Source organism: Aphelocoma coerulescens, chromosome 17 (assembly GCF_041296385.1).
Source record: "Aphelocoma coerulescens isolate FSJ_1873_10779 chromosome 17, UR_Acoe_1.0, whole genome shotgun sequence".
NCBI lineage: Eukaryota > Metazoa > Chordata > Aves > Passeriformes > Corvidae > Aphelocoma > Aphelocoma coerulescens.
The window spans coordinates 6,560,512-6,576,104 of record NC_091030.1 but is presented as its reverse complement, the minus strand read 5'-3'; the positions used below and the strand labels follow the sequence as shown (position 1 = coordinate 6,576,104).

The 15,593-nt window shown below is 47.0% G+C and overlaps 1 protein-coding gene across 1 annotated transcript in view; it reads left to right on the top strand.

Moving 5' to 3' along the window:
• The window catches only part of RAPGEF1 (Rap guanine nucleotide exchange factor 1), an 81,293-nt gene that overhangs the window by 55,207 nt on the left and 10,493 nt on the right, over positions 1-15,593 (top strand). Inside the window, exons 11-14 of the mRNA XM_069032168.1 lie at positions 2,120-2,278; positions 11,346-11,627; positions 12,928-13,020; positions 14,663-14,751. Coding sequence (XP_068888269.1) covers positions 2,120-2,278; positions 11,346-11,627; positions 12,928-13,020; positions 14,663-14,751 — 623 coding nt within the window. The remainder of the gene's footprint in view (positions 1-2,119; positions 2,279-11,345; positions 11,628-12,927; positions 13,021-14,662; positions 14,752-15,593) is intronic.

Sequence of the window (15,593 nt, the reverse complement as noted above, 5' to 3'; positions counted from 1 at the left end):
ATTTTGACACACTGAGCAAGCAGAACGCTTTTCAAGAGATTACTGCACTGTTGTTCCCACTGCTGTTTTGAAACTGTTGTCAGAGATGCCACTAATAATAACTGTTTAAACATAATAGCTGCTTTTGTGTGATGCACAGACCTTTGGTATAGCCACTACTTCATACTTTATAGCATGTTTCTTCCACGTTAGTCCCCTTGTGTGATTCAGGATTTTACCTGTTTCTCAGAGTTCTTCTGCCCCCCCAGGCTGCCAGCACAGAAAGGCACATCCACATGTGTGTGGGTGGTGGGTTTAACAGCACAGAAAGGACCGTTTTCCATGTGGGGGATGAAATCCTGGCCTCAGTGGTGGCAGCAGCAGTTTTGTTTCCGACCTCGGTGGAGGTGGAATTTTGTCTCATTTCCTTTTAAAGGTTTTCCTTTAATTTCTTTTTTTTCCCCCTTTTTTTTCCCAGCTCCAACCTAAGGCATTTTGTTTATATTAATTATCTTATTTGTTCTGTTTAAAAAAATATTCTTTCTTGCTGCTGGAGCTTACTTAAATTGGCCATGGCATTATCAAAATGGGAGGAAATATGGGAACAGAGCCATGGTCTCACCATCATGAGGGTGACTCTTGCAATATTTCTTCGTGTTACCTGTGCTGAAGTTTGAGTGTCCTAGAGTGTTACTTTTTAACTCTAATTTTGGGATTTGCATAACTACATTCCTATGATGCAAGTAGGAATCCTAAAAAGATAAAGTGACGTTGTTGGCTAAGCTCAACTGAGTATTGTGCATTAATTCTTTGTGGGGATTAGACCTTAAATGCTTTGCAGGGACACTAAAGAGTCTGCAGGACTCCTCTCTGGAGGATCAGGCAGTTCTCCAGGGTCTGTGGTCCCCATCAGTGTGACCCCTGCACTGTCACTTGTACCTTGCAGTCCCTTGCCTGCCTCTCCCTCCTCGAGGTGGCTGCACTTCAGTGATGTTTGCAGAGGTGACTTGGGCTGCACAGTCATGATCAGAGTCTGCAAAGCACAGATTTACTGCAGCCATTGTGCAGAAGGGAAATTCTGCTCCTGTCCTGAATTTGTTGGCTGAAGGCAGAGCATTTCTTTGCTTCCCTTTAATCATTATCTGGACAGCCACGATGTCCCTGCTTTGCCTGCTGATACCATCAAGGTGTTGCTTGCAGTTCCCCTGAAGCAAAGGTTTCTGCAGGTGCAGCCTCCCACCCTTCATCCCTGTGTTGGGAAAGAGGTGTAAGCAGGTGATGGCTTATTCAACAATCCCTGTAAAAGCCACCAGACTCTTGTTCCTCTGCTCCTGCTGCCCTGGGAGCTTTTGATTTGGCAAATCAAATGGGCATCAGCTGCTCTAGCAGCAGCAAGTTTTGCTGGATGGACTCCTCTATAATATAATAATGGGGAAGTCCTTTCTTGTCAGCTTCAGATCTTAATCAAAAGTAAGATTGTATGTTTGCATTGTATGTTTTATTCAGCGAGTCTGAGAAAGCCAGAATATACCTCATCCTCCCTCAGTCTCCTTACTATAGCGGGATTCAGGAGAAGTTCCTTGCCAGGATTTATTCCAGTGTAATAGCTGCCTCCTGTGCAAATTATTATAATCTTGGATTGGACAGAGAAATGGCAGGACATCACTGTCACCCAGTCTCCCAGCAGTACCAGTGAGGACCCATAGCTCACGCTGGAGAGGCCAAGTTCCCAATCTGCAGGTTGCCAGAAAAAAACAGTAGTGTGCAAGAATTGTGTGCTTAGAGGCAGTTCCTCCTTTGGGCATCTGCCCCCACGCCATGGGGAGAAAAGGGCAGCGAGGAGCAGCTTGTCTGTGCCAGCAGCAGCTGTCCACGGGTGAGCGGGGAGGGGGAGGCAGGAGTTCATTTTTTAAGGGATTTGTGAAACAAAGAAGATTTGAATTGTGATTTTTGTCGTGCCTGTTGAGCTCAAGAAAGGCATATTGGTGTGTCTGGCTGTGATGAACTGTATGAATAGCTGTTTGTTTAGCCAGCCATTATATGCATTGTTTAAGTTAGCGTTTCTTGCCCTTTATTCATCGCCTTTTCTGTGCTCTCTTTCTCTGTGTCTTGTGTTTCCTGCTTTCTCCCCCCTCCTCAGCAGGCCTCCTATGCTGCCTCTTCTTTCTCTTCTGTCTCCTACTGTGTCCAGCAACCTAAAGTGCCCTTCACCCCCGAGGACTGCGGTGCCACTCAGGGCCTCACTATGTCAGTCTCTAACTCCTTTCTCAGCCGGCACAGCTCCTTTCCTGTGCACTCGGTGAGTTCTCTCCGCTCTGGAACACGTGGGTGTTGTCTTATTGCTGATCACTTGTGTGCAAATTCTGTGCTTGCCCTCTCAGCTGAAGGTGGAGGTTCCTTTGGGGGCTTTTGAGCTGCTGTAGTAACCAGCCAGGTGGGAAAAACAGTGTGTAAATCTCACTAAGTGTAAATCTCACTAAGCGAAGCCAGGGGAGGTGTAGCTTGCTTTATATTACGTGTCCATGTTGATGAGGAAGGAGAGCTGGTCTGTGTGCCCAGGCACACTCCTGTGACCTCTGTGTGCCCCAGGCTGCACGTTGGAACTGCAAAGTCTTTTTGTCCCATTGCATAACGCCAGTGATGTGGATGAGTCAATTAAAGGCTGCTGTGTGAGCCTGGCCTTGGGAGAAATAACAAGATGCTGTCCCCAAAATCCATGGGTTTAGTCAAACACGTGGAACAGTGGCTGCAGATCCTTAATTTTTTTTCTAGAAAACGGCCTCTGCTAGATGTTCCATCTCATTTTTGCCTGTCTTGCTTCCCTTCACATCTCCATGGTCCCAAACAAGCTCAGTTTGCTTGTATGATTTGCTGGTGGATGAGCAGGGTTTTCTCTTCCTACGGCACTTCTGAGCAGCCTGAAGAGAGAATGGCAGGAGGAGCTGGAAATCATTTAAATCAAAATAATATTAGAGCACTGCTTGAATCTCTGATCAGCTGCTTAAATTAAATGGTAGTAATAACAAAGTGTTAATATGAAATTAAATGCAACCATGGGATTCTGTCAGCTCATCAGTGTGGGGCTCGTTTGCATGTAAAACTATGTGGTTATGCTCTGATTGCCATGTGATGACAACTGAGAATACGCTATTTTTTGACAGTGACCTGGATGTTTAGTAAATTAGGCTTCTTCTGGAGAAGGAATTATCAGAGAAGACTTGAGAAGATTCAGAAGTGTTCAATTAGTGTAATATTAAAATGTTTGAAAACAGTATCCTCCCACTGTGCCATTGCTATCTTCCCATTTCAGCACTTACTCATTCTTTAAAAATCAGTGATAATCATTGGTCCAAAGAAGAAGAAAGTGTTCAAGTGCTTTGCAAGTAGAGCTGCTTCACAAGCCATGAATGAAAGCTTTTGGCTTCCACTTGTGTGAGAGAGAGCAGTATCACAGCTTTGCTGCACAGATGAAAAGGCTGAGGGGTGGCAAGGTTAGTGTTTGCATAAATTTGTGGTAAACAGTTCTAAAATTTGAAGTAAAAGTCCTGAATTGTACCGGTCTCTTACTTGGTAGTGGTTCTAGCAAGCAAAACATGGAACTGTAGGACTAGATAAAAGTACTTGACTATTTTTGATATAATTGAGAGGCTATAAATATGATTCTATAATGTTCTAAAAATATGTGAGCACTTTGATTTTAAAAAGCGTCCTCGTTGGATTAAATGGTTGCTACCTATTAAATTGCTCTGACCCGTTCTCATCTTACTTTGGACTACATTACTGTGAATATATTATTTTAAGAAATGTTAAAACTTCATTTAAAAATGCTTATGCATTTTTGCAAGGATCTAGTGAGGGATAAAATAAATGGCTGGAACACGAGGAACAACGAGAACAGTGAGACGGTGCACTGTCAAATGCACAAAGGAAATAAGGAATTAAAACCTGTGATTTTTCCATTAGTGCCTTTAAATTAGGATAATCTCACAGTTTCTCATTACTCTATCTGGTCTATTTTTTCTGAGATTTTCACTATGAAAGTGTCTCTTTGAGCTGCAAAATACCAATGTCCTTACATGCATCATAGCTGACCCATGTAATACCATAACCATGGTTTATCCCATTTCCCCTATCCCTAATAAGACAGAGATGTGAAGCAGCTGTGGAGGTTTGGATCCCTCCCAGGGTAACACCCTCTGTCAGCAGGGGAAGGACCAGAGCCCCTCCTGCAATCTGCTCTGTGGGGTTTCACTCCAGGGACGCCACGAGCTGCACCAGTAACTTTAGGATGTTGTTCTGCTCCTCATACTCTCATGCCTTCATTTCTCCTCTCTCCCTTGGGAAAGGCCACTGAAGTGAGTGCTGGTGAGCAGTAAACCTGGCAGAAATCAGTGTTAGCTCCCACCAGCCCCAGTGAGGGAGTCAGTGCCAGGAGAGCACACCTTTTAGGTGCTGCCAGCTGAGCATTTGGCCTCTTGTGTACCGAGATAGCAGTGGTGGCTATCAGATCTTCTAAAATTATATGTCTCCTGCATAAATTGTTATTCATTCTGCACAGGAAGCAAAAACCTCCTTGGATCAATACCAGGAAGTCCGAGCTGCTAAACTTGATGGCTGTCCACTGACCCAGAGGCAGAAAGGCCCTGCAAGTGTAGCCAATTTTCAGAAAGTGCTCTGTGCTTTTTTTCCTTCCCTGGAGACTGGCCTGGGGAGGACACAGGAGTCACTCCCAGAGGGAGGACCTGGCCCTGTACCCATCTGTTCACATGCCAGCAGCAGGGAAGCCAAGCCTGCACCACGTTCTGCTGGTTATCCCCTTAGCTCTGTGCTCCAGGTGAAGGATTAGTGCCTTACTACTGATTTACACGGCTCAAAAAGACTGTTTTCAGACAGCACAAAAGAGGTGAAGTTGCTTAGAGCATCTTTTAATTTTTAATGCATGAATTTTTTTAGAGCCATGACTCCTTTCCCTCCAATCAGCACTGCAGAGGCTGTTGAAGCCCAGCTGCCACCTCTGCTCTGTCAGCCCACTAATTGTGCTTTTCCCTCCTTTGCAGGAAATTGTGTCAGAGATAATAGCTTTTACTGGATAGAGGCAGATCTTGAGCAACTGGATCAGACCTCATAGGTTTGGCAAGTTGGGCTGTTCTTTAACCGAGTCTGACTCGTGTCTGGCCTCTGTGCCAGCAGGGGTTGTGTTGGTAGTGTGGGCTGGTGTTTTAAGGAACTGCATCATGTTCCCCATCCCATGGACAGCTGAACCATTAAATCCCACACTGGGAGGACAACTGGATTGTACTGTTGAGAATCATTCAAGGGATTCCCACCTCTTTTGAAAGTACTAAGCAGTGGGAAAGGAGGTGTGCAACAGGAAGGCATCGTCCTTGGTTACAGTTGGCTGTAATTTCTCTCCAGCCGATCACCTCCCTCCCTTCTTCTCGTGAACACAGAGCTGCTGTCCCTTGGTTTAATCAATCCTTAGCTGTTTGCCTGGAAATGGGTGGGCAGGTATCCGAGCAGCAGGAATAATCAGATCTTGAAATCTCATTACTTCCCGGCAGCTGGAGAACTCTGCACTGATAGAGGAAATCATCCGGTGACGAGCTCCACTGCTGCCCATCCACACATTTTCCACCAAGGGCTGCAGAAAGTCTTGTGGAAGCTTTTCCTTGCTGAAACAAGGAAAAGTTGTATCTCCAAGGCATAGACAGCCATTAGTGGAAATTTGGCTGCATCTTCCGCTGTGGAGAAACAAGTTGCCTTTCTCAAAATGTTGGGTTTTTCTTATGTTTTCTTTTTAATTAAGAAACTTTACCAGAAACCAATTGGCTGTCAGATTCCAGCAGAAGGCGCAAGTGATTTCCTTATGAAAGCTCCAGTTCAGCGCTTCTGTTCTCACTTGTTCCCACCATTCTTGAGAAAATTGAGCAAGTGCACAGAAAATTCACAGCAACTGTTTTTCTTTCTTGTGTGTGTGCTAACGTATGTTCAGGAAAAGGGGGGTCAGATAAGTGATTAAAGGCGTGCACCACGCAGACATGTGCTTCCCATGTTTTCCGTGCCTTGCTCCCATTCCTGTAGCTCACTTCCAGCCTGCAGCACACACCAGGCTCTGGCCCTCGCCAGGGACCGAGCTGTTTTCATTCATATGGTGGGAGCTTCAAACAAACCACGGCTGGGAAGTCATAATATGTTTGGTTCATTTCTGTCCTAAGGTTTTGGCTCCTTAATTTGGAGCAGAGGGAAGGGGGGCTGAGAAGATTTGCATCCCTTTAACCAGCTGCTCTGTCTTAGGTATTGTTTTGCCTTTCCTGTTTAGCATTCCTTCTGTGTTTGTGTTCATTTCCACTGTCCATGGCAGCCTGGACATTGGTATTAATAGTGCTGTTGCCTGCTGGCATCACTGGATTTTGCTGCTGAAAACCACTTCCTCTGGCAGTTTATACATTTTCCTTGCATTTGGAACACTGCAGATCTCTGTAGTTTTTTACAAACAGTCCCATGTTAACTTCATAGGCCGCACACCCCATGTTTTTGTGTGACTGACTTTTTAGAAGTCTTGTCTTGGTCTCCAGACTCTGTCTTTTCCAGAAATGCCATCTTGATCTGGGGGTTGTTTCCACAAGCTGAAAAGTTGATGCTGTAGGTGCAACTGAATTGAATTCTCCTGATATTTTCCAAAGAGGGGTGCAGCATGGTTAGTAAATCTTACAAATGTTTTCTTCCCCTGCTGCGCCCTTATTTGTTTTGTTGCAAAGATGTGCAGGAATCTTTCCCCCACAAGGAGAAGTTTGGATTTTGTGTTTTCTTGTGCAGAAGCCAGGAGACACAACAAGCCCCATCCATCCACGTACTGTGCTAACCACCAGTTAAAACCAGGGAGGTCAGCTCTTCAGCCAGGTCAGAGGCCTTGCTGAGAAACATTCCAGCCTGAGGAGTTGCTGCCTTTCCTGTGGCAGTGCTTGAAGCCATTCTGTTGGCAGCTTGTGTTTCCAGCCATTCATTGCAGGAGCATTTCCTTCCTCATTAGCAAAAGTACCTGGAAGCCCAGCATTGTGTCATGAGATAGGAAGTCTTTTCCAATAGTTGTCTGTGCAATTATATTCTTAGGGTGTAACGACTTTGCAACACCCAGTATTTTGTGAACATAATTCTGTACTGTTACAATTTGGGCATCCAGTTCTGGCAATGTTGCCCATGTCGTTCCCTTAATAGCATTAGCAGAGGAGATCTGAAAGATTGATCCTTTCCTCTGATAGCGTCATATTTTGGGAGTCTGATGCTCTACCTGATCTGGGAGTGTCTGGCAGGATGGCAGATTAATTTGGCAGATGTCCATAGGGTAACTGAGAAGGCTGTGCTTAAAAGGTAAAGACTGTGTCTGCTGGTGCTGCAGATGCTCTGTCAGCCATGTAATTGAATTCAACTTTGGATTTGGGTTGGAGACTGCTGTAACTTGCAGCCACTGACTCTCTGCATATATACCCCTGTGTCCCTGTTAGCTGTGGTCAGCCATGCCTAGTGAGTGGGAAGAAGCATCACTCCTGAAACAAGTTTTCTATTAGAGTGCTTATCTCCTGCCATCTAATCCAAACAAACAGCCGGAATGTCACTGACCTTTGGGACATCCTGGAACACGGCTTCTAATGATGGAAAGCTGTTCTGAAATACTCAACCTTGTAAAAAATCAAAGGCAGCAAATTAAAAAAGTTGAGAGATGCTGTCTCTGGGAGACCTCTGTGTGTCACAGTGTGTGGTAAATGTTCAGGGCCAGGCACATTTTCTTCCTGCTGTTCCCAGGAGACGAGACTGCTCCCAGCTCAAAGCTTGCTTTGTGCAAGCACTTCCAAAGTGGCAGATAGGTCTTTTTAAAAACCACTGCACTGGTGAGAGGAGAGAGAACTCTCTCTTCTCCCTGTCTCGGCCGTTTGCTGTCAGGATCACTTACGCTGGGAGACTCCCTTCTGCTCGTGTGGTGGGAACTGGCAGAGTGGCCACAGTTTGGATACAGGAGAGCATCCTTTCCCAAAGATTCCTGGTGCACCCTGTTTTCTAGCTTTCCCAGAGACTATTTGGAAATACTTCACTTAGAGCAAAGCTGTGGAGTAGGAGGTTGTGTCCGTGAAGCCATAACCAAGGCCTTACTTGACCCTACAGGAAACCTCAGAGAAGCTGATTAAAACAAGCAGTGATTTGTTTCCAAGATAAACTGTTGCCTCTTGGGGGGAACACTAAAGGATGGCTTGTTTCCTCCTGACAGTTGTGTTGAATGGACTGTCCCCTCCCCAAAAAATGTATGTCTTTTAGAGGATGACAGGGCTTCCAAGAGATGGACAACACCCAGATCCCGTGGAAGCCATTGCTGCGATTCCTGGGGCAGCTGCTGGCTGGGCTGGGTCAGACTGGGGAGCAGCAGGAATGGGTGCCATATGGACATCATCTCCACTGCAGGGTGGGTTTTTTTTCCCTTTGAAAAGTATGCTTCAGTCTTGGCTCTTGTCCCAGCACGGCTGCATAACTGGAATTCCAGAGCTGCTTGCAGGCTCCGGAGGAAGGAGGGGGCTCCCTGGCTCCCTTTCTACAAGATGCAACTTTACAACAAGATTGGAAGTTGAGAGCAGTCTGACTAATTAATGCCAGCACACCAAAGGCTTTTCGGCACTGTTCCTTTTGTTAAGAGCATGCTGAGAGCCTGTCTGCATCCTTAAATGATTGTTCACGGATCACATAATGAAGATTAATGCATTTTCATAGGTACCCGGGCCTTAAACTGGCATTTTCAGAGTATCTCATGCCAAGAGGTTGTTCTGAAGGTGTATTATGAGACCTAGGAGAGAGAAACATACAGTGATTGTCAATACAGACATATCTGCATTCAAACTTCTAAAATTTCTGCAAGGTAATATTATATTTAGGTCTAAATTGCCTTCAGATTAGGATTAATGTGTGTGAAACTCCACAAGGCAGGAGCTGTGCAAATGTTCCTGCCCCAGTAGCAATAACTCATCTCCCCAAGCTGCTGGTCCAGGCTGCAGGCAGGGAAGCAGAGTCTGCCCTGAGCTAACCCTGCCCTGAGCCTCACGCAGGGCTCTGCTTGTCCCAGAGTGACTTGGCTGAGGACAGTCATTTCCTTTCACTCCTGCCCTGCGTGAGCTCCACTGCTGCTTTGCAAAAGCCTGGCTTTTCCTTTGGGTTCAGCAGGTCAGGGACAAAGCCCCTTGGAACTCCTGGGTGGAAGATGTCCATCAACTACAAAGTGAAGGACAGCGTGTGCTGCCTGTGTCATGTGGGTGCAGGAAGTCCAGCAATGGGGGAGCTGGCACAGAGCTCCTGCTGGAGCTAATTATTTCCTCTACAGGAGCAAAGGATCTTGTTATCAGCACTGCAGTTTTTTGAGTGCCTTCTTGAGCCGTTGAGCAGTGGTTTGGGGTCTAGGCTGGGACTTGGGGTGATGGTTGGTGTATTAATGCCAGTGAGATCATGAAATACCAGGCAGGCATAATGAATTTGCTGAGCCAAGATGATGTCATGAGCCTGGTGTCTTACGAGGGATTTAGAGGTTTGTGCCATGCAAGTGAAGATGAATAAATGTAGAGCATTTATCCAGGCAGAAAGTAAATACAGAGATTAGACTTGTCATTGTTACTGAGGCAGCTCCAAAAGCTGACAGTGTCCCTGGAGCCAGCGCTGCTCATCCGGAAAGAAATGAGCAGGAAGAGAGAGGAGCCCGTCCTAGAGCCAGTCTCCTTTTAGCCACAGGCATGTGGTGGGGATTTGCATTTTAATTATTTTTCAGTAGTCTTTTAAGCTCTCTTTCCAAAGCATCCACCTCCTCTCCTCTGTATTATGGCCTGCAATTTGTTTTGGGGCCTGAGAATACACCCAGAGCACTGCTGGACTCCACGCAAGGCACAAGGCGCAGCCCCTCAAGGATTAAGGTGGTGGAAGGTAAAGTCTAGCCATTGACCTTTACATTTCCTTTCCTTTGTAGTGGAAAAGCTTTTTTTGACCAGGATTCTGGCCTGAGGCTGTTCTCAGTTAAGATTTTTAAGCCCACATCTTTCCTAGGTAGAAACAAAAATACTGCTGCTGAGCTGGGTGCTACTGCTGGGGCTCAGGTGATGGGCTAAGCTTTGCTTTTTCTTACCCACTCAGCTCTCCTGAGAAAATGTAGCCTGAATTCTCCAATTCCTGCCTTGGATTCCCTTTCTTTTTACATCACAGTGGTGTTGCTTTTCAGCCTGGTTTGAGCAAGTTGTGTCTGTGCTTCTTGAGAGCTCTGTACTGCACCGTCCTTGTGCAGCAGATCCCTCAATGGAGCAGCGCCACAACTGCATTCCAGCCTGGGGTGTTCTGGATGATGTGATTCTTCTTTCAGTCCACTTGACTATGACCAGCTTTGCAGGTTTTAAAATAAACTCCTCTCCAGCAGATTTAGCTTTTTTTTTTTTTTTTAATGGTTGTCAGCTTTGTTTTGGACTTACCCCGATGGCAAATCTTACTAGCACCAGATGTTAAAAGACAGAGGGTTGCTCTTGTTTTTCTTGGCACAATATATTCCCACTGCACCCTGTTTAATATTATCTGAACAGTAATCTGATGATTAGGAGAGATAGTGAAATAAAGCTTTACGCAGATGATCTCTTTTCATCTCTTCAGCTGACTCTTCAAGGCACTGCATTAAAGGATCGGTTTGATAAGGAATTCATCACTCCAGAGGGCAATTACCATTTTTGCTCCCTGTTTTTCACGAATGGGAAGGAGTAGCAGCATAATCTCCTTTATCCTTCAGTGTAACTTTGAAGGCAGTATCCAGCCACTCCTCCCTGGGAGCTGTGTGTTCTGGAACAGACTTGACACAGTAGCTGTTAAATTACAGGGCTGGAGCAAAAAGCATCTTAAATTTGGATCCTGTGGAAAATCCTAGAAAAGCAATAAGCACTTGAAGCAGTTTTCTCTGTGTAGATACTTCCAGCATGCTCAGAGTCATGGTTTCTGTGTGCCTTTGCCTCTTTTCCTCCACTCAGGGGATTTTCAGGGTCACTGCATTAGCAGTACTGAGATACCCAGGTTTTCCCCTGCCTAGCAAAGGCTGGATCACACCTTGCTGCTCACTTTCCCTCTGTGAGATGAGCAGCCAGGCTGCTGTTTGTGCAAGAACACGCCTCTCCAGGAAAAACTTGGCTGGTGTATCCCAGGTAGCAATTCCTGCTCTAGTGTGTGGATGGTAAAATAGTGCTGCCTGTGCTAGAAATGCCTTGTGCTGTCACTGCTATGCTGCTGCCAATCTAATTACTTTTTCTCTTGTCTGTCTCTTTCCTTTCCCCATCTTCCTTGTTTTTGTGTTGTGTCTTTGCATCCTGCAGTACAAATCTGTGTTTAGGTCCTACTCCCAGGACTTTGTGCCTCACAACCAGGTCTCCATACCTCCTTTCCTCTCTTCTACCTCTTCCTCCTGCTCCACCCCGCCTTTTCCGCCCGTCCATCCATCCCAGAGCCCCGACCTAGCGGTGCCCGCTGCAGCCAGCCAGTCACCCAGCACTGTGGATGTGCCAAACTCCTCTTCTCAGGAGAGCAGCTTTAACGGGAATGCTCCTGTCTGCCTTCCTTCTGAAACCTCTTTCACTGATTCTCTCCAGACGCCTTCGGTGAGACTATCCAAAGAGATGATAACGCACCTTAACGCAAGGCTGCCTTTATTTGTTGGGGTTTTTTAAAAGAAAATGTCTCTTGTGTTAATACATGCTAAATTGTGGTCTAGTCTGGCTTCCAAATGAGTGTGAATTGCAGAGAGGAAATTTCATATAAAAATGGTGGCTAGAAAAAAATGGACAACCTCAGCAGGTTTGAGAAACTGTTAGACATACATAGGAAACACAAAATGTCAAATGCTGGTGAAGGGGAGAGTTGGCTGTAGCTTCCTGCAATTGTAATACAAAGCTGAGGGAGGTAAAGGAGTGTTTTGTGAGGTTGGTAGTTACCAAACACAGGCTCCTAACTGCAGTTCACATCCTGCAGTTGCCACCTGCTCCCGCCTAAGTCACCAGAAGCAGTGGGTGCAGTCCAGCTCTGTCTCTCCTGTGCATAAAAGCTATTGTTCTCTACAGGTTCCTGCTCTTCCTAGTTCCCATCAGCCCCAGCTGTGTGCTTGGTGGCAGCTCATCACATGTTGGTGAAGTTAGGCTAACGCTGTTCCCATGCTGCTAGTTTGAGGTCCCAAGATCACTTTGCAGATCGCTGAGCAGGTCTGTCCATTACAGATACTTTTTTGAACACCTCATTTTCAAGACAGTTCCTCTTTCGTCTGCTGCGAAGCCGAGAGTTGATGGGATTAGAGCTGTCAGCACAGGGCATGCTAGTGCTGCCTCTCTGCCAAGTTTGGAAGAGGGTCACTGATTACAGAGTAAATGTGCAGCTTTTCACGCTTTGGACGTGACTTTGCTTTGCATCTTCCTTGCTTTTGGTCCTTGTTATATCCCAGAAGGCCTCGAGTTTGGTTTATTCTGGTGTGATGAGTCTAGTCCATGCTTGTAGCCTTGTTTGGGGGATACCTTTGATGCCCTTGGGGCTGCAGGGCTGGTCTGTGCTCAGCAGGACTGCCCTGGGTAGGACAGGCACTCTGTGTCCAGCTCCGACCACTCCGCTTCCAGCACCTTGAAATCTGCCCGCTGCACCTTGGCAGTCTCACTGGAGTCCACAGCTCTTGCAAAGCAGTGCCTGCTGCTGCCCTCCTGCAGCCCAGGGCCTTCGGGAGAGTCCTCCAGAGCCAGAAATAACGACCCCCAGGATGGTGCAGCCTCAGTGGCCGGTGCTGGCCACGGAGACAGAGAACAGCTCCGAGTGAGGTGACAGCAGCTGCCAAGGGCAGTTCTGCTCCCAGGTTCTCTCTGCCATGAAGCGCTGGTGGGGGGCACCATCACAGATTTCCTTTCATCCTGTCTCCCTCAGAGTGAAAACGCCAGTGAGGAGGCTGGTGAGGGTGAATATGTCAATCTGTATTCCTCTGGCCAGAGCAACGGGGAACTCCCTCGCTCTGAAGGAGTAAGTAACAACCTGCAGAGGCCGGACCCTGGACGGGGCTGCCTGGTGCATGCCGGGTTCACGCCGGGGCTCACGCGCTTGGCACCGGCCTCTTCTGCACACCCCAGAACTCCCTGTCCTTCTGCTGCCCTGGCTCCCTTGCTGGCCATCCCTCTGCTTGCCCACTCCTGGCTGCAGGTTTGGGGGCCCTCTTGGTGCAGGTGCAGAGCAGGAGATGCTTTTGGGGTCACGCTGAGCCCTGGCAGGAGGCAGGGATGGCTTCTCCTGCCGCGCTGTTTCCTTTGCGCTTTGCTGGCTGTTTGGAGCTGCTTGCGTGAAGTTCCCTTCCAGAGAGCTGCACCCTGTGCCATCCTGAGACCACGTCTTTTCTTGTAACTGCTTTGCCTTCCCTATTTTAATACAGAAAGCCTTCTGCTTTAAATATTTATTTTTTCTCTTCACTGTTTGGTTGCAAAGTAAGTGATGGATTTAGCATTGTACTCACACGCTGTTTCTTCCTTTACTCAAGCCTTGTATCTTAGATATTTCCTAGAGGAGCCAGGGCGTTTTCCATTCCAGGGAGGTCTCATCTTCCTGTTGGGTCATAGGAAACTGGCAGAGGTCCATGGTGATCCTTTTGCCTGCCCTCTTCTTGGAAGGTACATCTCCTACAGGATGTCTCCAAGACCTTTATCCACGGTGGTGTTAAATACGCCAAGAGATAGTGCTCCCATCACTTCCCCTCAGGAGACACATCTGGGCAGGCCCATCCTTTTGGACAGCTGTGAGTGAGTTCTCAACTTTGAAGCAAAGGGGTTTACAGATAGAGACTGGAAAAACCCTGCAGGCACCAAGAAACCCAAGCTCAGCAGGATGTTTCCATGCCGAGTGGATAGCGTGGAGGTGGCTTCAGTCCTGTCTGTTCACTAGAACAGAGCTTGAATTTCCAGGCTTCACTCTGCGTGACGTTAAATAATTCTGAACTCCTGACACTGTTGAATTAATATTCCCATTTGCTGTTCATGGCTATTTGTCTCCTTAATAAATGGCTAATTTAAAATGCTGTATCTTTGCTCTGAGCTCTCTACCTGCTGTTCCATGCCGCTGATTGAGCTGGTTGTGCTTTTTTGCATTAGCCTCATTTCCACAGCCCTGAGTTGTGGAGTGGAAACGTTGCATCATTGCAAAACCTATTCTGATGGGAGAGAAGGGAGGTAGGAAGCAGTGAGCATCCACCCCCTGAGGCAGGGGGGGCTGTGATCAGGAAGGGAACTGAAACTGGAGAGCTTAGAGCTGACTGTGTCTGTTTGGATTAAAGCAGGAGGCAAAGTGTATTTCAACAGGAAGGGCTGGAGGAAAAATAAAAGGTCATGAGAGGGTTAAAATCCAAGACAACAGCAGACTTGTGTTGTAACTTTCAGCATCATTTCACAATGTTGAAAGCAAACAGTACTAATTACACTGGTCTCCAGAGATGGTCCCAAATTTCCTGTCTGATTAACTTCTGTGTTTTCCTGGCATTTGGCATTAACTTGCATCAATCTTTAACCGCTCTGTAGGAATTTACAGTAAAGGGCCATTTAGAGGCAGGCAGACTGTAAATGCAAGGCTCGCTGGGCTCAAGGACCTCGTGTAATGATGAAAAACTCCTTTCTCTTGGCAGGAATCTCCCCCTGTCAAAGACGGCCACTCCAAAGACTCCGCTTTGAACAGCAGTGCCATGGGGAAGGAGGGTAAAGATGGTGCTGAAAGGTGAGCCTGACCCCCTGGTGTCCTCCTTCCAGGTTTGAAGGGTGCAGAGTCCCAACATCCCCTCTGCCAAACCATCCTTGGGGCTGCCTGCTCTGCCCTAAACCTCCTGCATGTTGTCTAAACTTCTGAGCCCACTTTTATTGCACAGCCAGTGCGTGGTGGGATCCTGGTGAACGAGGAGGATCCTGGCAAGATATCCTTGCTGAACTCAAGGAGTCCGTGGGGGTTAATGCAGCCTGTGTTAGCCATCCTCAGTCCATCTCACTGGCAGGGCTGCCACTGACACTGGCTGCTCCCTCCTGCTTCCAGGGAGATGTGTGAAAAGAGTCTGCATTGCTGTTTGGAATAGTCTTCCAGAGGGAAATTTCTTCCTAACCCTGCTCGTTAGAGGCTGGCTGAGGCCCTGGAGCAGGAGGCTTTATATCCTTTCTAATGCTCTTAGCTATCATTTGCCTATGTAAATGAAGAGGTGCAAGCTGTAACAGATGGGCTTCAGGAGGAGTGGAGTGAGTGCTTCCCTGCTGCTCAAGATTGCTCTGCAATTGCATTTCTAAAGCAAAAATAGAGAACAGCATTGATTTGTGTGTGACAGTCAACTTCCCTCCCCCATTTTCCTATTTTCCTGTGCAGTTGGTTTGAGGGTTTTAAACCCTACAGTGAAGGAGACAACACAGGAGTGCTCTGCAAAGCTCACTATCTGCTCAAAGCACTGGCTGGTGCACGGGATTTTGGCCTGTGCCTGGGGAAAGCTATAAGGAACATCAGTACTTTTTCTTTTTTTTTTTTTTAGAACTACAGGCACAGAGGGGACATGTCCTGGCACAAGAGTACCAGCCTTTGGG